We start from the raw sequence: 27,903 nt of genomic DNA, 5'->3' as shown, positions 1-27,903 counted from the left end.
TTTTTGGAGCAGGGCCTGCATGCACATGACATTATTTTAATTGTTGGGGCAAGCAGCGAGGAAAAAACTATTCTAATAAGGTTGGAAGCCCTCCAACACAAGTTACATCTTATAAGTGGTAGACAGAATTTCGAAATTCCCAGCATTAGTGGGTCTTAGGCAGATGTCATACTGTCTACTCCTCAATAACCAACTCTGCATCACACTGACTGTATGATGATCGCTTTACCTTTGTGAAGGTTTTCCAGAGGCTCAAGCACTCCTCTCCTGAATGAAGCCATAGGATCTTGCACACAAGAGCGTAGACTGAGCATGCTCTGAAGGTGAGGCTCACGCAGCAACTGTTCCCTGTAGGCCACCAGCTGCGGAGAGCGGCATAGCAGGGCTGCAACATTGTGTATAAACTCTGGCACCAGGCATGTGTATGCATTGTCTGCTTGGCAGTAATGATAGGCAACAACCTGTCGAAAACCAAGGAAAAGAAATGTTAGTACAACATGTTTTTTATAGCATGCTTACAAAGCATTTCAACAATTGACCTCATGGAATTACTTTTCAACATGCAGAAAAGCCATCTATTCATTGTGAGACAACCCTAGCATAGACCAATTTGTAAAACATCTGTTTATTAAATAATGTTAAGTAATATAAGGCAGTCAAAGCTCAGACATCCCACTGAGCTCGATACGACAAAAGTTATTTTTCCACACATAAAAATAGTACAAGACAACGCTTTCAGCCACTCTAGCCTTTTAGTGAGAATGTAATACGCACCCCAACAATGTCAGCATTCATTTTTTCTTTTAAGACTTAGGGATCAATTAAGAGCCAAATGGAGCAGATCCCCCCGATGGGCTATCCCTCTGCCCGATCACGACTGCCCTGGTTTTCCACCACCTGGATTCCCAGGAGTGTGAGCACAAATCACAATTTTAGAGGCTGGAGAATCGTGCCTGTAAGATCACTTTGGGATTGGGCTGCACCTGCAGACTGATCCTGATTTCCGCCCAACCCTCTTCTAAGGTATAGGTAGATCATGCAATGCTCCACCTTGGCAAGCAAAATCCATCCCCTTCAATCTGCCATCCCCCCCGCCACCCCCCCCAATCCCCTTCCTGCACCTCCTCCCTCGTTCCCATGTACCACCTGTCCAGAGCAGTGGGTAAATGGCAAGGTTAAATCTTATGCAACTGGGTAATATGTGAATATTTCAGCACAGAAAATGGATCTGAATGGGTATGCCTCGTCCATTAGGTATAAACATATAGCTACACAGTGCTACCACTGTACTGCTGCTTCATGTTACCAGAGTTCATAGGTGCAGACCTTTTCTCCCAGCCAGTACTTTGCAACTTTAATCGGGCGCTGAGAGGTCAATGTTTCATACAGTAGAAAAAGCTTAACAGGAGTTAAATCTCCACCATGAAATAAATTCCTAGAACAATAGAATGCACAGTGCAAGCCAGAAAACAGTATTACGTCCTTTCTCAAGTGCAGACTGGCCTCATGCAAGTCTCCCCAACATGCACCAGCTCAGCTGTTGATCTCTTTCACATAATTCTCCTTCACAGGTCGGAATGGTTTCAACAAAGCATGAAGTACCTGTAGGAGAGTAGGGTCTGCTTTCTATGTTCACCCCCACTTTTTGCTTTTGCTTTACTGGTTTTCGACTTAGATGTGGCTGTGGGCCTGCTAATCAGACCCACAGCCCTGCTGTTCTCTCTCTAAATTGATACTATGTACTTTAGGTGCATAACCCATTTGGATAGGATCACCTTATTGGCCCCTGTACAGTGTACCCTAGGTACCCAGGGCATAGGTGTACCCTAGGCCTACCAGGAGCTGCAGCATGTATTATGCCACCCCTGGCCTGGCCTTCCATTTTGACACAACTGGCTGATCACTCAGCTGGGGCAAGGTCGTGTAATCACCCCTTGCTTAGGTGTAGTATTCCTATACCTAACTTACATATAGACACATGTGTACCTATCAGTCACTCCTATGGCAGGCCTTAACAATCCTGGAGGCAGAGTGCTTGGTAACATGTGGGATGGTGCTCTAGCATGAGCTGAGCCTGTCTGCAACTTTCGGAACCATGTCCTTATAGCTGTTCTATGATATAGCCTACCATATACTCTTAAAGTGCCTTATAATCTTAAACGGTTATGGTAACTATGGTTTGGCTTTATCGAAACATGTCGTGTAAGGTGTCTAACACTGTGGAATAATACCCCCATACCATTTCTGGGCATGAGGATATTATTCCCCCCTTCTAGAGGGAAAGACATGTTAAAATCATACTTCACTGTTAGCCTCTGACCAAAGCCTCAGCATCACAAAATGGATGCTGCTGCCACGACACAAGTCTGACCTCCTGCTGCTGGGAGTGATCCCAGCCAGGGAGGCCTGGACAATAGGTTTCCTGCTTGGGGAGGTGCTAGCACCTCCCTAGACAGCCTTTAGTGTATTGGGGCAGGGTGGGCTGAAAGGAATGAGACATGCCTGGGGCACACAAGGTGTTCCTTGCATAGTCCAGTTCAAACCGGCGCTGGGGCACTCCAGCCCCAGCTCTGGCGCGAAACTGGACAAAGGGAAGTGGGTGTAACCACCCCCTCCCAGGTCCCCACCCATAAGGCGTGACCTAGCAGGTATCCCAGCCCCCCAGATTAGTATAAGAGTGGGAGTTGGGCCTCAAGACTTTAGATTATCCTGAACCTGCAAACTTGAACAGAAACTCTGGACCTTCGACATTCGACGAAAGAAGAAGACTGAAGAATCTCCCTTGTGGCCAAGGAGTGGCTACCCTGTGCAAACAGGCACCATCAAGAGACTACCCTTTGCTTTGCTAAAGTTCTATGAGGGACCGACTGCAGAGCCTGACCAGAGCCTTGACTTCCAGACTTCTCCGACCCTGATCCACATCCACAGCAGAGCTGAGATCCGTGGAGGCGACGAGAGACGTGGGACCGGCTACCTGGGAAAAGTGGTTAGTATCTTCAAGCGCAGCTTCTGAGGCACCCTCGAAGTTGTGCACCGGGGATTGTGAAGCCCCAACCCCAAGCACCATCTGCACCGAAGACCAGCCCCCCACACTCCACGAGTCCTGCGTGGGGCCCTTCTGCATTTTCCTGCTTGCCGCGTCTGTCCGGTTGCTTGCCCGCTGGCTAGTGGCCTTTGTGACGACGCACCCTGAAATCTTCATCGCTGGTTTGGCTCCTCCAGACTGGCTCCTGCTTCTTTGAAAAAGAGAAGCACCCCAGACCTTCCTGGTCTGCACCAGAAGCAAGTCCTCCGTTCTGCGTGGTTTCCGCTTGCCAAGGCTTGGTGAGTCCTAGTCCAACTTCGACGACGCCGACAGCAAGAGCCTTCGTGGGACAGCTCGCCTCCTGGTCCTGGTCGTCCTCGACGTTCCCTGGTCCTCGTGGCTGCAGCGACAAGCTTCACCTTCACCTGCAATCTTCACGACATCGCCTGGTTCCTTCCTGGTTCCACGTGGTCACTGGCTAGTGACCTTGACTCTGTCCCTTCTGCTTGCAGGTCTCCTCTCTTCTTGATCCCAGCCTTGGGATCCACCGGACACTCTTCACTGACTGCCTGTCAGCAACTTTCCTTCAGGTATCCATAGAAGTCGACGACGAAACCCGACGCAACTTCACCCCTATGCACCCGCAGCCTGTGGGCTAGGTAACTTGGGTACTCCGGTGCTCAACAGGATAGTGACTATCCTAGTGTCTAGTTTTCCAGTCTCGACTTCCTAGCTACTCCGGAAGTGTCCTAAATCTATCTATTTCTAAACTGTACTATTGCTAGTGACTTTTACGCATTACGCGTGAGTGTTTCCACTCTGCACCTGAATCCCGTGGGCCTCCCACTTCCTAACCTTTGGTAGTATAGTGTAGCCCCAGCGATTCCCTAGGCCTAGGCCTATCCTATTTCCGTGACAGTGGTCCTTATACCACTTACTTAGTATATGGTTTGCGTGGCCCCTACGGCCTAACTGTATTACTTACCTGTGTGACTTAATGTATGCTTAAATAAGACTGTGTTGTACTTACCTCTAATCTCATAAAGAGTGCTGAGGGTTTGACTAGAATAAATACACTTTATTTTATATATTTATCTGTTGTGGTGTCCTTTCATTTGGTATTCAAGGGATTATATATGGTATCACAGCTGGCTTCACATGCCATTCAGAGTTTAGCCTAAGACTGCTCTTGTCCATGCTACCACTAGGATAGCTGGTCTATAAGGTTGACTTTACAACCAATCACCATAAGGGTTGTTTGGACTGATATAAGGTGTACACTAGAACTAGTGACATCATACATCAGGCCAACTTCTCACATTGGTGAGCAGCGGTTGGGATCTGAGCTTGCTGTTGTAATACCATTGTAATCTTAAGATACTAAATTGAAAGATCACACAGATATTGTCTAGGTACATATAACATAGATTATAATACTTAAGTCCTACTGGACTTAGTAGTTGTAGGTTGAAGGGAGTAACACACCCTGACTACAACTACCAGAGAGGTTTAGTAGAAACAACTAGTGTAGGTAGGTGCACACACCACACCCTCACTAGATCATGTCTCTGGGAGGAGATCAAGTAGATGCTCTCTCAGGAGGGTCAGGTCTGCAGAAGACCCCCTCTAGATATGATACCCTAACATTCCAGGAGATGAGACAATTGTGTACCTCCAGAGGAATAAAACAGGGTGCAAACCCTACCCTCCTTCAGTTAAGACAACTCCTAGAGGAGTATGATGCTCTTAAAGCCTCACAGGCAGGTACCCTAGGTACAAAGGAGGGTCTACCCACCACAGATGAGTCAGATGGGACTTCAGATGAAGAGGTAGACAGCCAGGGCCAAGTAGGAAGACTTAGCCAGGCTAACCTAAGCTTACATGGGAGTTTGCATGGAGTCCCCCCATACAGACCCCCACGTGGGCTTACACAGAGAAACAGGAGGGACAGATCCCCTTCAAGGGAATCCATCCACTCCCATGTCTCTAGCATCTCTAGTGTTTCCTCTCACAGGGGAATGACTTCCCCTGAGAGAAAGGAACATGAAGCCAGAATGAGGGAAGCTAATCTGAGGATTCAGAGGGAAGAACTTGCCCTTGCCAAGGAGAACCTTGCTCTGGCTAGAGAGCAAAAGTTAAGTGGGTCAGAACCCACTGGTGGCAGCAATATCCTTAAGGATAGAGACAGGCACTATGATAATAGAAACCTGAGCAAGATTGTCCCTCCCTACAAGTGTGGGGATGACATCCACAAATGGATAACTGCTTTGGAGAGAGCTTGCAAAGTACAGCAGGTACCCCAAAGTCAGTGGGCAGCTATCTTGTGGCTCTCCTTCTCTGAGAAAGGTAGAGACAAGCTCCTCACAGTTAGTGATGAGGATGCAGATAATTACACTGTCCTGAAGAGTGCTCTGATTGATGGGTTTGGCCTAACCACTGAACAATACAGGTTGTTGTTCAGGGATACCAAGAAGACACATACTCAGGACTGGACTGACTTTGTAGATTGTGCCACTAAGGCTCTGGAAGGCTGGCTAATGGGAAGTAAGGTTAAGGTCTATACATGATTGTATAATTTGATCATGAGAGAACAAATACTTAACAACTGTCAAAAACAGCTATTGCATCAACAACTGATTGATTCTGATCTGACTTCTCCCCAAGAATTGGGAAAGAAGGCAGATAGATGGGTCAGGACTAGAGTTAAGCAGAAAAACCAGAACCAGGGCGGTGATCAGAAAAAGGCAGACCAGAAGGGTAATTATCAGAAACAAAAAGACCAGAAGTCTTCACCAGGCCCCCAAAAGGCTCAGAGGGAGGGTGGTCCCAAAAAGGATAAAAAGAAAGAAGGCCAAAAGAAACCATGGTGCAACTATTGTAAGTCCAACTCACATTGGTTTAGTGAGTGCACCAAAAAGGATAAGCCCCCAGCCACCATTGCCCCTAAGGCAACTGTACCCCCTAGTTCAGCTGTAAGTGGTGGTTCCCAGCAAAAGGGTGTAGTAGGGTTAACCCTGGGAACTGAGGAGGATTCTGGCCTAGTCAGAATACCTACTCAGGCTGTTCTGATCTGTGATGGGGACTTGGCTTTGTCCTCTACTGTAGGCCCCAGTAACCTGGGCAAGTACAGACAGACTCCTTTTATCAACCAAAGAATGGCTCAGGCCTACAGGGACACTGGGGCTAGTGTCACAATGGTGACACCTGCTTTTGTGGACCCTGGACAGATCATACTAGGTGAGAATTACCTAGTGACCAACGCTAGCAATGCCACTACCTCCCATAGTGTGGCTATTGTTAACTTCTCCTGGGGAGGGGTAACTGGCCTCAAGAAAGTTGTTGTTAGTTCAGACCTTCCTGTAGAGTGTTTACTGGGCAATGATCTTGAAACTTCAGTTTGGTCTGAAGTGGAGTATAGGACCCATGCAGAAATGCTGGGGATAGATGCACATGTCCTTGCTGTGACCAGGTCACAGGCCAAAAAGTGCACCACTGAACAAGTGCTGGATCCTGAAACTATGGACCAGTCACAACCCAAGAGAAAGAGCAGTAGGGTTAAGGCTGTGCCTTCCCCCCTGTCTCAGGTGGTGGATCAGCCCTCCCAGGAGGATGATTCTGAGAGCCCTGAAGGAACTGTCCTAGAAGAACTTGAACCTGATCAGGTTGAGTTTCTTGGGACAGGGGGACCTTCAAGGGCAGATCTGAGGCAGGCTCAATTAGACTGCCCCTCTCTTGAACCCCTCAGACAGCTGGCTGCTGCTGAGGCTGCAGGGAATGCTTAAGGTACCCATAGAGTGTATTGGGATGAAGGGCTACTGTATTCAGAGGCTAGAGACCCCAAGCCTGGTGCATCCAGGAGGTTGGTCATACCACTGAAGTTCAGAGGCTTCCTTCTTACCTTGGCCCATGATATTCCCCTTGCAGGACATTTAGGCCAGAACAAGACTTGGGACAGGCTTGTCCCTCACTTTCACTGGCCCCATATGTCAGAAGATACTAAGGAGTTTTGTCGCTCCTGTGTCACCTGCCAAGCCAGTGGCAAATCAGGTGGCACCACAAAGGCCCCCCTCATACCACTACCTGTGGTGGGGGTCCCCTTTGAAAGAGTGGGCATAGATATTGTAGGACCAATGGACCCACAAACAGCATCTGGGCACAGATTCATACTGGTGATAGTGGACCATGCCACCAGGTATCCAGAAGCAATTCCCCTGAGGACCACAACAGCTCCTGTTGTGGCAAGGGCCCTGCTTGGAGAATTCTCCAGAGTGGGCTTTCCAAAGGAGGTCATTTCTGACAGAGGTGCCAACTTCATGTCAGGATACTTGACTGCAATGTGGAAGGAGTGTGGTGTGAACTACAAGTTCACCACACCCTATCACCCACAGTGCAATGGGCTTGTTGAGAGATTCAACAAGACCCTAAAGGGAATGATAAAAGATTTACCAGACAAGCTTAGGCGAAGATGGGACATCCTTTTACCCTGCCTTCTGTTTGCTTACAGAGAGGTCCCACAAAAGGGGGTTGGCTACAGCCCTTTTGAGCTTTTGTTTGGGCATCCTGTAAGAGGACCCCTGTGTTTGGTAAGGGAAGGATGGGAGAGACCTCTCAGACAACCCAAACTGGACATAGTGGATTATGTACTTGGTCTCCGCTCCAGGATGGCAGAGTATATGAAGAAGGCTTCTAAAAACCTTGAGGCAAGCCAAGAACTCCAAAAAGCTTGGCATGACCAAAAGGCTGTACTGACTGTTTACCAGCTAGGACAGAAAGTGTGGGTGTTGGAGCCAGTGGCCCCAGCAGCACTCCAAGACAAATGGTCTGGACCCCACACTATTGTTGAGAAAAAGGGAGAAGTCACCTACTTGGTGGACCTTGGGACTCCCAGAAGCCCCCACAGGGTGCTTCATGTCAACAGATTGAAGGCATATGTTGACAGGGCAGACATGGGGCTACTCATGGCTACAGATGAGGGGAAGGAGGAAGAGAGTGACCCTCTCCCAGACCTGTTGACTCAGAACCCTGATGATGGCTCAGTTGATGGTGTGGTCTTTTCTGACAGCCTCACTGTCCATCAGCAACAGGACTGCAGGCAAGTTCTGCAGTCCTACAGACATATGTTCTCTCTGACCCCAAGTCAGACAAACTGGTGCACCCATGAGGTGGACACTGGTGACAGTCTGCCTGTGAAGAGTAAAATCTACAGGCAACCTGACCATGTCAGGGACTGCATAAAAGTTGAGGTACAAAAGATGTTGGAGCTGGGAGTCATTGAACCTTCAGAGAGCCCTTGGGCTAGTCCTGTAGTCCTTGTGCCAAAGCCTCACACCCAAGATGGTAAGAGAGAGATGAGGTTTTGCGTGGATTACAGAGGTCTCAATGCTGTCACTAGGACAGATGCCCACCCAATACCTAGGGCAGATGAGCTCATTGACAGACTGGCAGCTGCTAAGTTTTTGAGCACATTTGACCTAACAGCAGGCTACTGGCAAATCAGACTAGCTGAGAATGCAAAGGCCAAAACTGCTTTTTCGACCCCAGGAGGACATTATCAATTTGTGGTAATGCCCTTTGGTTTGAAGAATGCACCTGCCACTTTCCAAAGGTTGGTGAATCAAGTCCTTACTGGGTTGGATGATTATTGTGCAGCTTATCTTGATGATATTGCTGTCTTTAGCTCCACCTGGGAGGATCACCTGGTCCACCTGAGGAATGTTTTAGAGGCCCTGCAAAAGGCAGGCCCCACTATCAAGGTCACTAAGTGCCAGATAGGGCAGAGCAAGGTTGTATACCTGGGCCATCTAGTTGGTGGGGGTCAGGTTCAACCACTGGACAGCAAGATCCAGACCATAAAGGACTGGACTCCTCCAACTACCCAGACTCAGGTCAGAGCTTTCTTGGGCCTGACTGGGTACTACAGAAAGTTTGTTAAGAACTATGGGTCCATTGTGACACCACTTAATGACTTGACCTCCAAGAAGATGCCAAAGAAAGTTCAGTGGACAGTAAGCTGTCAAAAAGCATTTGATGACCTGAAGCAGGCCATGTGCAGTGCACCTATTCTGAAAAGTCCAGACTACTCCAAAGAGTTCATTGTCCAGACAGATGCTTCTGAGTTAGGTGTGGGAGCTGTTCTTTCACAACTGAATGTAGATGGTCAAGACCAGCCCATTGCTTTTATAAGTAGAAGGCTGACCCCTAGAGAGAAACGTTGGTCAGCTATTGAGAGGGAGGCCTTTGCTGTGGTTTGGGCCCTGAAGAAGCTGAGGCCATACTTGTTTGGCACTCACTTCAAGATTCAGACAGACCATAAGCCCCTCTTGTGGCTAAATCAGATGAAGGGTGAAAATCCCAAACTTCTTAGGTGGTCCATTTCCCTACAGGGGATGGACTTCACAGTGGAACATAGACCTGGGACTGACCATGCCAATGCAGATGGACTCTCCAGATATTTACACTTAGAACATGAAGACTCAACTGGTCAAGGTTAGTTTAATGTCCCTAAGTTTGGGGGGGGGGGGTTGTGTAGGAGAGTAGGGTCTGCTTTCTATGTTCACCCCCACTTTTTGCTTTTGCTTTACTGGTTTTTGACTTAGATGTGGCTGTGGGCCTGCTAATCAGACCCACAGCCCTGCTGTTCTCTCTCTAAATTGATACTATGTACTTTAGGTGCATAACCCATTTGGATAGGATCACCTTATTGGCCCCTGTACAGTGTACCCTAGGTACCCAGGGCATAGGTGTACCCTAGGCCTACCAGGGGCTGCAGCATGTATTATGCCACCCCTGGCCTGGCCTTCCATTTTGACACAACTGGCTGATCACTCAGCTGGGGCAAGGTCGTGTAATCACCCCTTGCTTAGGTGTAGTATTCTTATACCTAACTTACATATAGACACATGTGTACCTATCAGTCACTCCTATGGCAGGCCTTAACAATCCTGGAGGCAGAGTGCTTGGTAACATGTGGGATGGTGCTCTAGCATGAGCTGAGCCTGTCTGCAGCTTTCGGAACCATGTCCTTATAGCTGTTCTATGATATAGCCTACCATATACTCTTAAAGTGCCTTATAATCTTAAACGGTTATGGTAACAATGGTTTGGCTTTATCAAAACATGTCGTGTAAGGTGTCTAACACTGTGGAATAATACCCCCATAACATTTCTGGGCATGAGGATATTATTCCCCCCTTCTAGAGGGAAAGACATGTTAAAATCATACTTCACTGTTAGCCTCTGACCAAAGCCTCAGAATCACAAAATGGATGCTGCTGCCACGACACAAGTCTGACCTCCTGCTGCTGGGAGTGATCCCAGCCAGGAAGGCCTGGACAATAGGTTTCCTGCTTGGGGAGGTGCTAGCACCTCCCCAGACAGCCTTTAGTGTATTGGGGCAGGGTGGGCTGAAAGGAATGAGACATGCCTGGGGCACACAAGGTGTTCCTTGCATAGTCCAGTTCAAACCGGCGCTGGGGCACTCCAGCCCCAGCTCTGGCGCGAAACTGGACAAAGGGAAGTGGGTGTAACCACCCCCTCCCAGGTCCCACCCATAAGGCGTGACCTAGCAGGTATCCCAGCCCCCCAGATTAGTATAAGAGTGGGAGTTGGGCCTCAAGACTTTAGATTATCCTGAACCTGCAAACTTGAACAGAAACTCTGGACCTTCGACATTCGACGAAAGAAGAAGACTGAAGAATCTCCCTTGTGGCCAAGGAGTGGCTACCCTGTGCAAACAGCCACCATCAAGAGACTACCCTTTGCTTTGCTAAAGTTCTACGAGGGACCGACTGCAGAGCCTGACCAGAGCCTTGACTTCCAGACTTCTCCGACCCTGATCCACATCCACAGCAGAGCTGAGATCCGTGGAGGCGACGAGAGACGTGGGACCGGCTACCTGGGAAAAGTGGCTAGTATCTTCAAGCGCAGCTTCTGAGGCACCCTCGAAGTTGTGCACCGGGGATTGAGAAGCCCCAACCCCAAGCACCATCTGTACCGAAGACCAGCCCCCCACACTCCACGAGTCCTGCGTGGGGCCCTTCTGCATTTTCCTGCTTGCCGAGTCTGTCCGGTTGCTTGCCCGCTGGCTAGTGGCCTTTGTGACGACGCACCCTGAAATCTTCATCGCTGGTTTGGCTCCTCCAGACTGGCTCCTGCTTCTTTGAAAAAGAGAAGCACCCCAGACCTTCCTGGTCTGCACCAGAAGCAAGTCCTCCGTTCTGCGTGGGTTCCGCTTGCCAAGGCTTGGTGAGTCCTAGTCCAACTTCGACGCCGCCGACAGCAAGAGCCTTCGTGGGACAGCTCGCCTCCTGGTCCTGGTCGTCCTCGACGTTCCCTGGTCCTCGTGGCTGCAGCGACAAGCTTCACCTTCACCTGCAATCTTCACGACATCGCCTGGTTCCTTCCTGGTTCCACGTGGTCACTGGCTAGTGACCTTGACTCTGTCCCTTCTGCTTGCAGGTCTCCTCTCCTCTTGATCCCAGCCTTGGGATCCACCGGACACTCTTCACTGACTGCCTGTCAGCATCTTTCTTCAGGCATCCATAGGAGTCGACGACGAAACCCGACGCAACTTCACCCCTATGCACCCGCAGCCTGTGGGCTAGGTAACTTGGGTACTCCGGTGCTCAACAGGATAGTGACTATCCTAGTGTCTAGTTTTCCAGTCTCGACATCCTAGCTACTCCGGAAGTGTCCTAAATCTATCTATTTCTAAACTGTACTATTGCTAGTGACTTTTACGCATTACGCGTGAGTGTTTCCACTCTGCACCTGAATCCCGTGGGCCTCCCACTTCCTAACCTTTGGTAGTATAGTGTAGCCCCAGCGATTCCCTATGCCTAGGCCTATCCTATTTCCGTGACAGTGGTCCTTATACCACTTACTTAGTATATGGTTTGCGTGGCCCCTAGGGCCTAACTGTATTACTTACCTGTGTGACTTAATGTATGCTTAAATAAGACTGTGTTGTACTTACCTCTAATCTCATAAAGAGTGCTGAGGGTTTGACTAGAATAAATACACTTTATTTTATATATATATCTGTTGTGGTGTCCTTTCATTTGGTATTCAAGGGATTATATATGGTATCACAGCTGGCTTCACATGCCATTCAGAGTTTAGCCTAAGACTGCTCTTGTCCATGCTACCACTAGGATAGCTGGTCTATAAGGTTGACTTTACAACCAATCACCATAAGGGTTGTTTGGACTGATATAAGGTGTACACTAGAACTAGTGACATCATACATCAGGCCAACTTCTCACAGTACCTATAAAATAATACCTCATTTCCCTGACCAACTCACCTTCTCCAGAAACACAAATATATGAGGAATTGTATTTCAAAATACCAATGTTCAGGAAACATCAAACTTAGTAAAAACCCACCTAGGGCAACATCACAAGAATCTGGACTCTGCTACTCCTTCCTAATGCGAAACCGTATCCCTCACATTCTTCAAATTTGGAATTCAAAACCATTTTGTTTAAGAGATTCCTCATTAGGCAGGCCCAACTACAGCTCTCCCTTTTCCACATCACCCAGTGGACTAGCCGACATGCACACTACTCTAACAAGCTTAGACTAGATTGACAACCCAACTTACTGTACAAGAAGGAACCTAGAAATCAAGGCGGACTTTATATTCTCTACATATTTTTTCAGTCCATGTATCCAGTCCCAAAGGAATTAGACCCCTGGCCGAGAAACTGTATGTTTCCACATATATTGACATATCCCTGGAAGACAATTAATTTTATTCTATAGTGGCAGTCAAGGTTACTGGGCTCCAGTTACAATCAACTTGAGTTGTTCACACACTGGTGTCCTGGGGCCACAGTACTACTGAACCGCAAAATGGATAAGCAAGTACTCCTCTCTACCACTTGACTCTTTAAGGAAAATGAGACAGAGCAGTACAAGATTTATTCAAGTTAGGGATGTCAAAAAGGGCAGCAGCAGGAGATGACACCTAAGGACTTCTGAGTCGATGATTCAGGTAACAAGGAATTGCTGCAGCATCACAGTGTGGATATCATCAAGTCCACAATCCTACCCACTTCTGGTTGCTAGGCTTTCAGTCGGGCCCACTTCATGGCGCTACTTCAGGGTGTAGCATGCCAGGTAGCCTAGCCAGTCTTTAGGTCACAGTGGCATGGGATGAGGTAGGGTCACAGTTATTCAGGTAACAGAAGCACAAGATGAGCGGTAGCTGAACATCAGCATGGTCTAGCTGCAGTTGTCGCAGTTCTTGACATAGCAGCAACGAGCAAATCTGATTCCTTAGTTCCCATCTGGAACCACAACCAACACCTGGGGCACACAGCTCAATCTCCTTCATCCTATGGCAGACCCCACTAGCATCAGCGTCTCACTGCTTCCGACTCTTCCTGGATTCTCCTACATCATGCAGAACAGGTAGGTTGCTTCCCTCCCTCAGCAGGCATGTTAGCTTCTGGTACCTCAGGTCTGAAGAGCAGCTTTTTTCAGGAAGGAAGGACTTCAGATGATGTCCCCCCCACACCCCTGGGAAGCTGGCTGTCTGGCAAACCCCATCCTTGGGTACCCAGCAGTCATTTGAGTACGCTGCAGAGCAGTGCCATGCTTGGAGTAGTTTCTTTTCTGTAACTCCAGTTCTGTAGTAGGGGTATCTCTGTGATAGTCATAATCTAGTGAATAGTCCCGCCCATGTGCGGGGACCCCGGAGCAATAAAAAATAATCTCTTAAGGTGTCAAATCATGCAGACCTGCATCCACCTTTAAGAGAGAATTTAATTTAAAGACAGATAATGCAGCCTATACCCACAGGCTACACTGTCCAGTACTTCAACTAGAATTCCACCAACATCCACAAACAGCACTGCCTGTCCAGCTTTTCTCCACAAGGGAAAAACACCCTGCCTCTCCCAGCAAAAGCCTCTGGAATGATAGAGAGGAAGGAATGGACAGACAAGCCCCATAGGCTGCCATTATGTGGCTCAGAACAGGATACTGTGCCTTTAAGAAAACTTTCCAGAACGTTCCCAGTATCCCAGAATGCACAGCAGGTCCCTTTTACTTTCAGTTCTTTTTGAAGGCGTAGCACGCCAGACCTGTAGCATTCCTTAAATGAATATTCATCTCTCCACCGGGCAGGAGGGCGGGCGCTTACGACTATCACAGAGATACCCCTACTACAGAACTGGAGTTACAGAAAAGAAACTACTCCTTCTGTAGTAGGGGATCTCTGTGTATAGTCATAATCTAGTAAATAGAATGGCAAGCCCATCCCCACACAACAACGGCGGTGGAGAACACACAAGACAATACCACTACTGTGCGAACAAATTTCGCAGCGAAGCCTGCCCAACCTGAGCATCTGCCCTGGCATCCGTGTCCAGACAGTAATGCGCAGCAAAGGTATGGACCGACTTCCAAGTGGCCGCCTTGCAAATTTCCGCAATCGGAACATTACGCAGCAAAGCCGTCGTGGCAGCTTTGCTCCTGGTGGAATGAGCCTTAGGTTTACCCCTTAAGGTCTTATTAGCCTTTTGATAACACAATTGTATGCAGGACACAATCCACCAAGAAATGGACTGCTTAGAGGTCGCGAGACCGGTCCTGACTGATTCATAATTAACAAACAATTGGTCTGACCTACGAATATCCTTGGTCTTATCCAGATAAAATTTCAACACCCTCCGAACATCCAGGGAATGGAGAGACCTTTCCGCTGGCAAAGAGGGATTCTGAAAGAACGTAGGTAAAGTTATGGTCTGGTTGACATGAAAATCAGAGATAACCTTAGGAAGAAATTTAGGGTGAGTACGCATCACAACCTTAGCAGCATGAAATACAGTATAAGGTTCTTGACAACATAATGCCTCAAGTTCACTCACCCTGCGGGCCGATGTAATGGCCACTAGGAACGCCGCCTTCCAGGATAGGTGCTGCAATGAAGCCTTGTGAATGGGTTCAAAAGGCTCCTTCATCAGTCTGGACAGCACCACATTCAAGTCCCAGGAAGGCGAGGGAAGTCTGACAGGAGGAAACACTTTCTTCAAGCCTTCCAAAAAATCCTTGACCACAGGGATCTGAAAGAAGGAAGTCTGTGAAGGGCATTTCCTGTAAGCAGTCAAAGCAGCCAGATGAACCTTAATGGAATGGAAATTAAGGCCAGACTGCGCCAAATGCAAAAGGTACGGAAGGATGACATCTTCCTTACATGTCGTAGGATCAAAGTTCTTGGACTTACACCAGATACAGAACCTCTTACACTTATAGGCATAGGACGTCCTAGTGGAAGGCCGTTTAGACGCCTTCAGTATGTCCATACAATCTTCTGGTAGATTCAGATGGCCATATTGCACTATTTCAGGAGCCATGCCGCCAAACTCAAAGACGAGAGGTTGGGGTGCACCATCCACCCCCCGAACTTCGTGAGAAGGTCCGGCCTGCACGGCAACCGTATGTGAGGAAGGAGAGACCGGTGAAGTAGGTCCGTGAACCACCACTGTCTGGGCCATTCCGGGGCAATCAGAATCATCCGCGCCCTGGATTGGGACAGCTTGATGAGCACTGCCGGAATCAGGGGAATTTGTGGAAAAGCGTACAGAAAGCTGTTCGACCAATCGATCCATAACGCATTCCCCAGCGTCCCCCGCTGGTAGTACCTGGATGCGAAGTCTCGGCATTTGCTGTTTTTGGCGGGGGCGAACAGATCTACGTCTGGAGTCCCCCACCTTGCGAAGACTTCTCCTAGTACTTCGTCGTTTATGACCCATTCGTGGTTTTCCTGAATCAGCCTGCTCAGTGCGTCCGCCAGAGCATTCTGTACCCCTGGCAGATGCGTGGCCGTAATCGTCAGTCCTCGGGCCAGAAGCCAGTGCCAGATCGCCTGCGCCTCCTGCGACAGAGTGCGCGATCTCGACCCCCCCTGCTTGTTGAGGTAATACATAGTGGTTGTATTGTCCGTCTGTATCAGCAGTGAGTTGGTCTGGAAGGAAGGCCTTCAGCACCAGGAAGACAGCTCTTAGTTCCAGGAAATTGATGTGGTACGTCGATTCCAACGGGGACCACTTTCCCTGAATCTGCAATTCCCCGGAATGCGCTCCCCAGCCTTGGAGAGACGCATCCGTCACGACACTGTACGTGGGAATGTCCTTGTGGAAGGGAACCCCCCTGAGGAGGTTCTCCGCCGAGCACCACCACTTCAGAGACTGAAGAGCATGTAGAGACAGCCGTATCTTGTCGTCCCAAGAACCTGTCCTCTGATCCCACTGATCCTCCAAGCACTCCTGCAGTGGTCTCATGTGCAGCCGTGCATGAGGCGTGAGGAAGATACATGAGGCCATCGATCCCAGCAGAGAAGACACCTTCCTCACTGTCGTCGATGGCGCAATCCTGAGTTCCTGGGCCTTCCGAAGGAGTGATAACCGTCTCTCCTCTGAAGGAGACACGCTTGCTGACCGCGTATCGATGGAGGCTCCCAGGTACTGAATGCACTGGACTGGAGTCGGAACCGATTTGGGCATGTTGACGTGTAACCCCAATTTGCGCAAAAGAACGCACGTCCACCGGAAGTGTTCTTCTGCTTCCGAGAAGGATGAGGCCTTGATCAGCCAATCGTCCAGGTACGGGTAGACAAACACCTTGTTCCTCCGCAGGTGTGCCGCCACCACCGCCATGCACTTCGAGAAGGTCCTGGGCGCGGACTTCAGCCCGAACGGTAGTACTGTGTATTGATAGTGATTGGCGCCGACTTGGAATCGCAGGAACTTCCTGTGCTTCCGAGCAATGGGCACATGGAAGTACGCATCCTGTAGATCTATGGCACAGAGCCAGTCTCCCCGGTGCAGCTGAGGGTAAATCTGATGCAACGATAGCATGCAAAACTTCTCTCTGCGAATCCATTTGTTTGCCTGTCGCAAATCCAGAATGGGCCTGAACTCGTTCTTGTCCTTCTTGCGAACGAGGAAGAACCGAGAGTACAGACCTCTTCCCCTTTGAGACAGAGGTACCTCTTCTACTGCCTTTTTTCTCAACAAGATGTCTGCCTCCGCCTGGAGCTCTCGCAGCTGAAATTGAGAGCTTACCGGCGGAATCGCTGGAGGCGGACTGATAAACCGAAGACTGTATCCATTGCAAACAATATTCAGCACCCACTAGTCCTGAGTAATTTTTCTCCACTCTGCCGGGAAAAATTGAATGCTTCCCCCCACTGGAGTGGGTAACGGTTGAGGGGGGAAGTAGTCGCTCAGGGCCGAGACCCGGCCGGGCCCTTGGTAGTGGTAGCAGCCTGCTGGCCTCCTCTACCCCTCTGGCGTTTCTGGAAGGGCTCCCGGAACTGCTGCTGTTGGTGCTGCTGCTGTCCCGAACCCTGCCCACGACCTCTGCCCGTAGACCCGAACCGCCTCTGGAACGGGCGCTTCTTCTTCTCGGCCTTCTCCAACCCGACAGCCGTCAGGGTCTCCGCCTCCGCCTTCATGCGGGCCATCTCATCATCCGCATGTTTTCCAAACAGGGTTCCCCCCGAGAAGGGCAGATTGACTACTCTGTGCTGAGCCTCTGGCTTGAGCGACGTCAGGCACAACCAAGAGTGACGCCTTTGATGGACACCATGACAGTAGGAGTGCGCCGCCAACAAGGAGACATCCGCTGCCGCACTGATGACCTGGTTCGAAACCAGCATGCCCTCTCGCACCGTTTCCAGGAAGTCCTCCTTCCTGTCCCGGGGCAGCAGGTCCGCATACTGTTGGGAGGGACTCCCACAGGGCCCCCGCACTTGCCGCCTTCATGGTGGTAGACGCGGTCCCACACACCTTCCTGCCCGCCGAGTCCAGCCAGCGGCTTTCCTTGTCAGGCGGGACCGTCAATGAAGGTGCAGTCGCATGCTGTTTCCTCGCTGCCGTCACGATGACAGAGTCCGGCTTCGGGTCCATCCGTAAAAAAGCAGGGTCCGAGTCCGGGGCCCGATACTTTTTCATGAGCCGTGAGGGAGCGGATTTCGTCACCGCGGGGGTGAGGAACAACTCCAACGCGGGTTCCACCAGTCCCGGCACTAGAGGTAGCAGGGGGCGAGACAGGTGTTTTTTGTGTAGAGTCTTGAATATCACGGACGTCGTGGGTGTCGGTACCGTCACCGTGATGCCCAACTTGGCTGCCCCCCGCAGCAGCACGTCCTGGAAGGAGACCAGACCATCCACCGGAGACACCCTAGTCCCCGGTGAGTCCGACAGCGTCGGTGAGAAATCCCTGGCCGAGGACCTTGTGCGCGACCTAGACCTGGGCCTCCTATGGCGTTGTCCCGATGTCGACGACGACGACCGTCCACGACTCCGCGACCTTCTTCTCCTGAAGGAGCGGGAGCGCGACCTCCTCGGCTTTGGCCTCTCCACCGGTCTAGCCGGGCCCAGCGACCGTGGGTGTCGCGGCCTTGGCTTCCCCTGCGGTGGAGTCGGATACCTGGGCAGGGAGACCGACCGTGGCGGAACCGCAGGTGGCCCCAACGGCGTGCGAGGTGGTATAGGCGGCGGTGGGGGCGGTGGAGGCGGTGACACCGGCAGCAGTGGTGGAGGCGGTGGTGGTGTTGGCGGTGGTGGTGGTGATGGAGGAGGAGGAGTCGGTGGCGGAGGCGGTGTTGGCAGAGGTGGAGGAGGCGGAGGTGTATACACCACGGAGTACACCGATCCCGGCGACTCCGTTCCGCTCTTACTCCTGGCGTCAGGGCTCCCCCTGCGCCGTCTCGACGACGACCTCCTCGACGTCGACCTCCTCGACGTCGACCTCCTCGACTTCGACCTCCTCGACTTCGATCTCCTCGACTTCGATCTCCTCGACGGCGATCTCCTCGACGGCGATCTTCGCGACGGCGATCTCCTCGACGGCGATCTTCGTGACGTCGATCTCCTCGACGTCGACCACCGCCTCGACGTCGGGTGTCGGCTGGCTCGCGACGTCGAGGAGCCCCTCGACGGCGACCTAATTCTCTTCGCCGACGGCGATCGGCGACCTCCCCTCAACGGTGAGCGCCGACGCCGGGTCCGATCCTGACGCCGACGGCTTGATGGCGACGTTGACTGCGTCGTCGCAGACGATGCCGATGTCGTCGACGGCGGTCTGTTCAGCTCCTTCGACGTCGATCGTCGACGCCGCTTCTCCCCAGAGCCCTGGGGAGATGGCGAACAGACTGTAGTCATCCCCCCGACGCCTCCCTCGACGCCCTCGACGTCGACGGGGAGTGGGGACGCTTGCTGGTCTTCCTGCCCCTGGGGAGCCCCCCAGAGGCCTCAGCATGGGCAGAATCAGCCCCTCCAGACCCACCTCGTGCCTTCAGTCTTCTGTCCTCCAGGACCTGGAGCATGATTTTCATCCTCTCTCTCAGGGTCCTGGCTGAAAAAGAGCGGCAAATCTCACACTCCTCCGGGACGTGGGACTGGGGAAGGCAGACGATGCACACCCTGTGTGGGTCTGACTTAGCCTTTTTCCTTTCACAATCAGGACACTTGTCAAACAAGCCAGGCATGCTGACAACACCAGAAGGAAAGGACTTTACTAACTACTATTACTTGAAAAGTAACCAATAAACCCTTGAAAAGGGAGAGCTCAATGCTCCAGGGTCCTGCTAGCAGGAGCCGGAAAAAAGAACTGAAAGTAAAAGGGACCTGCTGTGCATTCTGGGATACTGGGAAAGTTCTGGAAAGTTTTCTTAAAGGCACAGTATCCTGTTTTGAGCCACATAATGGCAGCCTATGGGGCTTGTCTGTCCATTCCTTCCTCTCTATCATTCCAGAGGCTTTTGCTGGGAGAGGCAGGGTGTTTTTTCCCTTGTGGAGAAAAGCTGGACAGGCAGTGCTGTTTGTGGATGTTGGTGGAATTCTAGTTGAAGTACTGGACAGTGTAGCCTGTGGGTATAGGCTGCATTATCTGTCTTTAAATTAAATTCTCTTTTAAAGGTGGATGCAGGTCTGCATGATTTGACACCTTAAGAGATTATTTTTTATTGCTCCGGGGTCCCCGCACATGGGCGGGACTATTCACTAGATTATGACTATACACAGAGATCCCCTACTACAGAACCTTGATTACAAAGAACCTGGCACTGGACAAATGGATTACAGCTCCACTTTTAAAAAGAAAAAGCAGATCGGAGTTGTAGATTCTCTGTCTGCACTTTCAGAACTTGTTTTGGGTGGTTCTGCTTTTAAGAATTCTTCCAGGCTACTTTCCAGACACAACCTGAGTGTAGAGTGATGCTCTTCAGCAGGGTAGTCTCCAGCCTGAAGCATCTACAACTGAGGCACAAAGAGGTGTGAGCTTCACAATGAAGAGCCTCCAAAGGAAATACAAAAGGCTGGCCTCAACAAAGAATGCAGTACCACCATTCACCTCCACCATTATGTTATGTGTATCTGCAAAGTACAGTATCACCATTGAGGGTATACCATGGCGCTGAGCGGGGCGTTCGAGCCCTATCTATGGTAGGATGCTTAATTGAAAAGCCAGGACTTTAGCTTCTTGCAGAATTCGAGGAAGAGGCTCTGATGTGGAGAGGGAGGTTGATTCCATACTGTAGGAGTGATGTAAGAGAACAGTTGTCCTCCTGATCTGAATCTGTGTATGCGTCGAATGGTTGCATGTAGGAGTCCAGCGGAGTGGAGGTGCCTGTATGGCTGGTGGAAGGAGATTCAACTGTTCAGGTAGGTGGGGCATGAGGTGTGGAGTGCCTTAAATGTGTGTGTGTGTGTGTGTGTGTGTGTGTGAGGAGTCTGAATTGAGTGTGTTTGTGTATTGGGAGCTAGTGTAGCTCCCTCAGGTGTGGCGTAATTTGAGTTCTGTGTGGGAGGTACAGGTTGAGTCTGGCTGCCGAGTTCTGGGTGGTCTGTAGTCTTCAAGTGATTTTCTTGGTGATCCCGGTATAGAGGGTGTTCCTATAGCTCAACTTGCTGGTGACTAGGGCGAGTGACAGTTTTTCTTATGTTGCTTGGAAGCCATTTGTAGATCTTCCTCAGGATCTTCAGGGTGTGGAACAGGAGGCAGTGATGGTGTTGACTTGTGCAGTCATGTCCAATTTGCTGTTGATGATTGTTCTGAGGTTCCTGGCATGGGGTGTGGGTCCGAGTTCGACCATCCACTAGTTGGAGTCCCAAGTGAAGTGTTCTTGCCAAAGATCACTACTTCGGTCTTGTCCATGTTGAGCTTGAGACTGTTGGCTTTTCATCCAGTTATCGTCTTCAGTCATGCAGACGGTGAACTTGTTTCTTGTGTTGGAGGTCTTGTCCAAGAGGAAGAGTAGGAGTTGTGTGTTGACTGAGTGGGAGAGTTTGTTGATGTTGTGTGCATGGACAACACTGGTTAGATGGATTGTGTATGCGTTGAAGGGAGTGTGACTAAGCGATGAAGCCTGAGGGACTCTGCAGATGAATTTGGCAGTGCAACGGGATGACTAGTCAGCAGCTCATCTCAGCCAAATGCCTAACTGAATTTATAAAGGAGCCTCGTCTCTTCTCTCCACACTTCAGTGCCTATATCTCCTTCCCTTAGCTTTATGAATGTCAGCAATATACTTCCACTGTCTGGGAAAACATTCTCACCTCCATCTTGTGCACAGTGCCATGCCATGGGCAGCCAAAATGCATCCTACAGGCTTCCATGACTCTGGCTCACTCATATACACAATGCAAGTACCACACAGGCCACATACACAAACATACACAACATAAACATGGGATGTTAGAGCTAGAATTTGGGTTAGCCCATAGAAGGTGAACTTTACATGAGTGGGTCAGCAGGCCTCCATTCAAGTGACTCAGATAAAAAGATCTGGTCACAACTATGATGCTGCCACCACCGCATTATGTCCCAAATCTATACCAGGAACAGGTCTGGTCCAGGATCTCACTCACATCATGAGACAGACCAAGGCCTCTGCACAATACATTACTGTGAGGAGAGGCCCAAAATAAAAACAAAATAGGATACCAAATAATGTAGTTAGGCGCTAACCACAGCGGAACACTGTACACCATACAGTGGACAAAGAATGATACAACATTGTGTATTTGGAGCGTATGTGCCAAAAGCTACTGAGCGTATACTGTGGAACTGCTAATCTTATGCGCGGATTAGAAACTTTAGCGTTAGTTACACATATTACAAATAGTCTCCGTAAATGAACATTGTAAATATTTCATTATAAAAATGTCCATACTTTACAACATTTTGCATAACTATTAATTCTTAAAGTATACAACAATTCTAATGACATAACTTTATACATTTTTTCCTGCCATCTTTTAAACAATGGTACTTTTGTTGACTTCCAACATTGCACTGTAAGAAAACATATAACTGACATGCAAACAAAAACTTATAGATGTAATCACAAAATTAACTTATACTATGGTAGACTACTATTATATGATACCAATCGCCAAGCACATCATTTTAACATCCAAAACAGGAAGATGACAAAGTCAGGTTAAACGTGTTGGCAATCTTCGGAGTATAATAATGCATCCACCTAGAATACAAAACCATTGTCCTGAAATTAGCTGCACAAAATGATTTGTAACTAAATTGCAAAATTTCCAACCATCTCTTCATTGAAATCCGGACCCTGGTTTCTTTTATAAAGTACTAGATTAATGATTTGTCATGGATATTTGGATAAAGCATCTTATACCAGCACCCTTTCTGGAGGACTCAAAGATTTCAAAATATCCTCAGAGCAAACTGCATTTGGCATAGGAAAAGTTTTCAGGAAGGCTTTGATCTAGTGGAAGGTAATACAATCGCACAGCTGATCATGAGCACAGCTATTGTGAACCAGTTCCCCGGATTTACATACTGTATTAAGTACAAAATCCTTAACAACTTTGAAACCTATTTGTTACGACATCTTAATATGTGTATTTTCCAGCTCAAGACTAGATATTTTCAATTCTTCAATGTTGTATAGCCATAAATTTAAGGAATATTATACTACCAAAAAGGCACAAATTTGTAATGTTTCATATCTCATCTTCTTGGTTCATTTAGCGGTCTTTAAAAATGCAGTAAATACTCTTGTCGGAAGCGAGGATCAAATTCTCAGTAAGAACACAGACAGAGTAAGCCTTTGGAGACTATTATACGACTCTATACATCGTGAGGATTTGGTCCCTGTGGAAGACCACTTTAGAGATATTCCTCATCAAGAGGCTGCGCTTGGCAAACCCGGCTGTCAGGGTCTAAATACTTATTGCTGTCTGAACCACACAGGAGCAGAATGACACTAGATCCCAATACCCTTCTCAGAACCAACCCTGCTAGGTCTTTTAGAATTCCATTGCAGGTAAGTTCTAAGGGGGGAAAAGGGGTTGGGACAGAAAAGAGACTGCTCCAATATTCTGCCTGTTCAGCTACGTCTTCTTCTTCTTCTTACAGGACTGCAACATCAACATGTAAAAACCTTGATTTACTGTGCCTTTTAACTTACTGATTCTTCTATGGTGTATATATAACTTATCTTACCAGAAAGTTTACTGAAGCTTACTTCTCTCCTACTTCTCAAGTATTGTTTGCTTGGTTGTATGAGGAGTCTTCCCTCAAATCTCTTTTCTTTTCGTTCTCAGGTACTATCTGCACTTGATCCTGCTATTCCTTATTGTAAGAAAGATAAGGTAAGTATTTATTTCTGTATTCCTAATTTACGTCTTATTTGGGTTTCTCTTTCTTTCTATTAACTCACTGTTACGAGACTGGAGTGGGCCTTGAACTGGGGTTTCTGAAGTAGGATGACTGGTTTTCTGTCTTTAATTAGTTTTTAAACAATACTTCAGAAATTAGGTTAAATGTTAAAAGGAAGCGTTCCTTTTATTCAGGCCTTCAGTTTTAATGTTTGCTGGAAGCACAATTTATTCTGCCACAGTTTTAATGTTTGCTGAAGAGTTAATTTATTCTGGCCATAGAACATTACTGAAGTTCTTAACTGGGCCTTCACTTAATTATCTTCAAACCTAACACTGGCATGAGAAAGAAATATGCGGGCTTTTGACCCCGACTTTCACCTTTTAATTAATTCTCTGAAGAGTGAACAAGTTTCAGTCAAAGAAGACATGGTTTGTTGAAAAGTCACGTCCGAGTCTGACAGATTCTGGAACAGCTGAATAAGGAAAGCAATTACTGAAAGGTAGTTCCAGTTTTTCCAACAAAGGAAAATATATTCTGACTTCGTTTCCTTTTTCAATAGAAATTTACCTCTGACACAATAACCTTTTCTCACAGAATGTTTTATTTTAGCTAAATAGTTTAACACTAAACTGATTAGTGAGGGAATGTAGTTCCGAGGAAGCTAACCCCGATTTTATCGCAACTACCCTAACTGACTTCCACGACGCTGGGGAAAACAGGTGCTCTTCCAATTATTTCTTCAGTGAAGTGCGCAGTGGAATGTTGAAGCACACTTCACCAGGTGTTCTGAAGCTTAAAGGACTAGACTGCTAACAGTAGTGTGCTGTTGCAGTATGTGCATGTTGGCAGCCATCTTGGAGTTCCATCGGTGCCAACAAGCACTCCAGCTTGAGGGATGAACTGATCTTTGATAATTTAGTAGGGGGGAGATGGTAGCCAGCATTGCGTTAAAAGGAGGAAACCTCCCATGAGTCCTGACACCGGCTAGCTTAGAAGAACCAATTACTCTGGAAGAGGTCTTGAGAGCAATCTCTGAGTTACACCCTGATAAACCACATTGGTCAGGTGGCCTCACTAATAGGTTTTGTAAGGAATTAAAACTGGAGTTGGCCCCACGTTGAGTAAGACTGTTTAATTCCTTCCTGCGCTCTTAAACGGTTATGTGCTCGATGGAAAGCATTACCCTGGTCCATAGGGTAGGCAAACAAATGAATAAATGTGAAGCTTATCAGCCTATAGCTCTCCTAGTTTTGGTAAATTGGCTAATACCCAACTTACCCTGTCTTACTGACCCTATCAATCAGGATTTATACTACTGAGGCAAGCAGCAGATAAAATCTGGCTAGCCCCCCACTTGATTGAGAAAGCTACCTCCAGAAGGATTCCTCTTGCTGTCCTGTCACTGGAAAAAGTTTTAGATAGGGTCCTTTTCCAGATTCTGATGGCGAGTGGCCTTGGCCCTAAAATGATCATTTGAATAGAAGCTAACTGCAACCAGCCAATAGCTATGGGGCTAGTTAAAGGGCTTGGAATGGAGAAAATCCAGTGGAAGAGGAAAACACGACAGGGATGCTCCAACTCACCATTTCTACTTGCCAGCATTCAAGCCTCTAGTGGCTACTATTAGACAACATCCAGATATACGATGGATGCCTTTTGGGGATGATCGCCACTAAATACATCTAGTTGCTGACAAGGTCCTACTCGTACTAGCAGAACCCGAGCAACTGGTCACAAGAGCTAATGAAATTCGGGAGTCCTTTTGGAAACTCTCTGGCTTTAAAGCGAATCTTGGAAAGTCTGAGATGCTTGGTGTGTGCATACCTCCCGAAGTTGACGGCTGATCCCACTGAGATGGGCCAACAAAATAATAAAAACAAAGTACCTCTTACTGTATGCAGCTAACTACCTAAGGTTGCTTAATACTATTACTAATGACTTGCATAAATATCGCAACCTATTTTCATTGTGGGGGGGGGGGGGGGGGTTGAAATTGCCATTAAGCAGAACATACTACCTCGATCACTTTACATCTTTCAGACACACCCGGAGAAATTCCTCAAAAAAGATACAGTTGCCCTGCTGAATGTGGGGGGTGAAAAGGCATGGATTTCATGGAAAATACGGAAAGTGAATAGTCTTGTGTGGGCTTTGATCACCGGACATCTGAAATTATTACCACACAGCACACTTGTAGATCCTATTCGAGTGGACTTTATAAGAGACTGAGTGTCACTGGATCCACATATAAGCAGTGGCAGGCCAGCGAAAAGGATGCTATGTCTCAAAAATGTTAAAGCCTACACTGGAAGTGTGGGGCTCGGTCACAATAAAACGAAAATTGGCCACTTTCCCCCCCCCCTTCATGCCATTAGTGGGCAACCTAGATTTTTCCCCTGTAGCAATGAAGGGTGAATTCGAGCACTGCTCAGAAGGGTCTATAAGAGTACTGATCATCCTTACTACTGTGGCTTCAAAAAATGAATCAGTGATCGTCCACCCACCCTTGAATTTCACTTAATAACTATGGGGCATATGTATCAACATCTCCATTTGCGATTCTCAAATAGCGATTTTTAAAGAATTGCTATTTGAGAATTGCAAAACGGGATGTATTTAAAAAAAAAAAAAAAAAAAAAAAAAAAATCGCAAAACTTTTGCGATTTCTTACAATTCCTTAATTGCGATTAGCAAATTGCGAAATCGCAATTAAGGAATACCTTCCCATTCATTTCTATGGGCCAGGAGACCCATTGGAATGAATGGGAAGTAATTCTCAAATTGCGATTCGCAATTTGCGAATCGCAATTTGAGAATAATTTCAAAGGTGCAAGGGTGTCATGATGACACCCTGATGCACCCCTGAAATGAGCATGTGTGCGCATATGGCGCACATACATGCCCTAAGGGCATGTATGTGCGCCACGTGGCACTTTGTAAAATTCCAAAAAGTGCATTTTTAACAGAAATCGCAAATTACCACCAACTAGAAGTTGGTGGTAATTTGCGATTTCTTAAGGATAATTCGCAATGCTTTGGTGCGTGTTACATGTCATTTAAGAAATCGCAATTTGCGATTTCTTAAATGCTTACGCAAAATTAAGAAATCGCTAAATTAGCGATTCCTTAAATTTGTGCTGAGAATTTGCCCCATACATCCCGTTTTGCGAATTTTTAATCGCAAACGCTGTTTTTTGCAAATTGCAGCATTTGCGATTAAAAATTCGGTTGATACATATGCCCCTATCTTCTTTAAAGATGTCTTCTGGGATTCTTTCATTTCCGTAGCGTTAAACAAAAGCTAAGCTATCTAAAGCCTGCCATAACTCCACCCAAATGGGTTTAATAATTTCTTGTACCTTTCCTGTGTTCATTTAGGGATCTGACTATTTTCAATATATTAACTAATTTAATTATCATTAACATGGTCTACTATGCTCATAAAGGATCATCTTGCTTAACAAGTTGCTTAGTAGCTAGATCTAAGATAGCAAGTCCTATTCTGATTAGATTTGGCCGTTGCTATCCAAGCTAACATTCTCCCAGTATGTTTGTATTCTTCATAAGAATACTATCCTATAATTCTGTTTAATAATTCACTGTTTCAAATTTTGAATGCTTTCTTATGAACCTGTAATCAACATTTGAGAGGCTGCATTTTCTATAGACTCTTCCATTCCTAACAGTCTTATTGATCTTTCCTTCCTTTTTTGAGTGAAAGTAAAGCCTTGCCCATTAAAACGGTCTTAAAAGTATTCCGTATGTTGGAAACCTGAGCTGTACCTATTTTATGCTAAAAAATGTATTAATAACCATACAAGTGCAAAACAACTATTCCTCATCTGAAAATGTTTTCCTATCAATCACCCGTCTAGGTAAAGAGAGATAACTTAATTCCATCTCAACTCACGGAACAATGGAAATGTCAGAGAACCTATTTGCAAGTTATTCATAAAATATGATGAAAAATTAAAACAAACAAAAATAAATCAATGGGAACAGCCTAATCGAATCATTTGGCTAGACATATGCATTGCTTTTTTGCAGGATCATCTACCCTCCTGTGTTCAATTAACCCATACTCCAATTTCAAAATGAAATGTAGTTGTTTTTGATTTCAATTATTTTGTTATCCTTTATAGAGGAGTCTAGTTCAGTTATCCGTAAAGAATTGAAATCTCCTCCAATTATAACAGACCCAGTGCATTGCATTAATAAAAAAACAGGGC

The 27,903-nt window shown here is 47.7% G+C and overlaps 1 protein-coding gene across 4 annotated transcripts in view; it reads right to left on the bottom strand.

Moving 5' to 3' along the window:
- Positions 1 to 27,903, bottom strand: part of TANC2 (tetratricopeptide repeat, ankyrin repeat and coiled-coil containing 2) — a 2,520,149-nt gene that overhangs the window by 494,353 nt on the left and 1,997,893 nt on the right. For all 4 annotated transcript variants that reach the window (XM_085640812.1, XM_085640825.1, XM_085640816.1 and 1 more), the window contains one exon: positions 230 to 461. In XM_085640812.1, the coding sequence (XP_085496938.1) occupies positions 230 to 461 (232 nt within the window). The remainder of the gene's footprint in view (positions 1 to 229; positions 462 to 27,903) is intronic.

This window comes from Triturus cristatus, chromosome 1_1 (assembly GCF_964204655.1).
Source record: "Triturus cristatus chromosome 1_1, aTriCri1.1, whole genome shotgun sequence".
Classification (NCBI taxonomy): domain Eukaryota; kingdom Metazoa; phylum Chordata; class Amphibia; order Caudata; family Salamandridae; genus Triturus; species Triturus cristatus.
The sequence above is the reverse complement of the archived record's forward strand: the minus strand, read 5'-3'. Positions and strand labels throughout refer to the sequence as shown.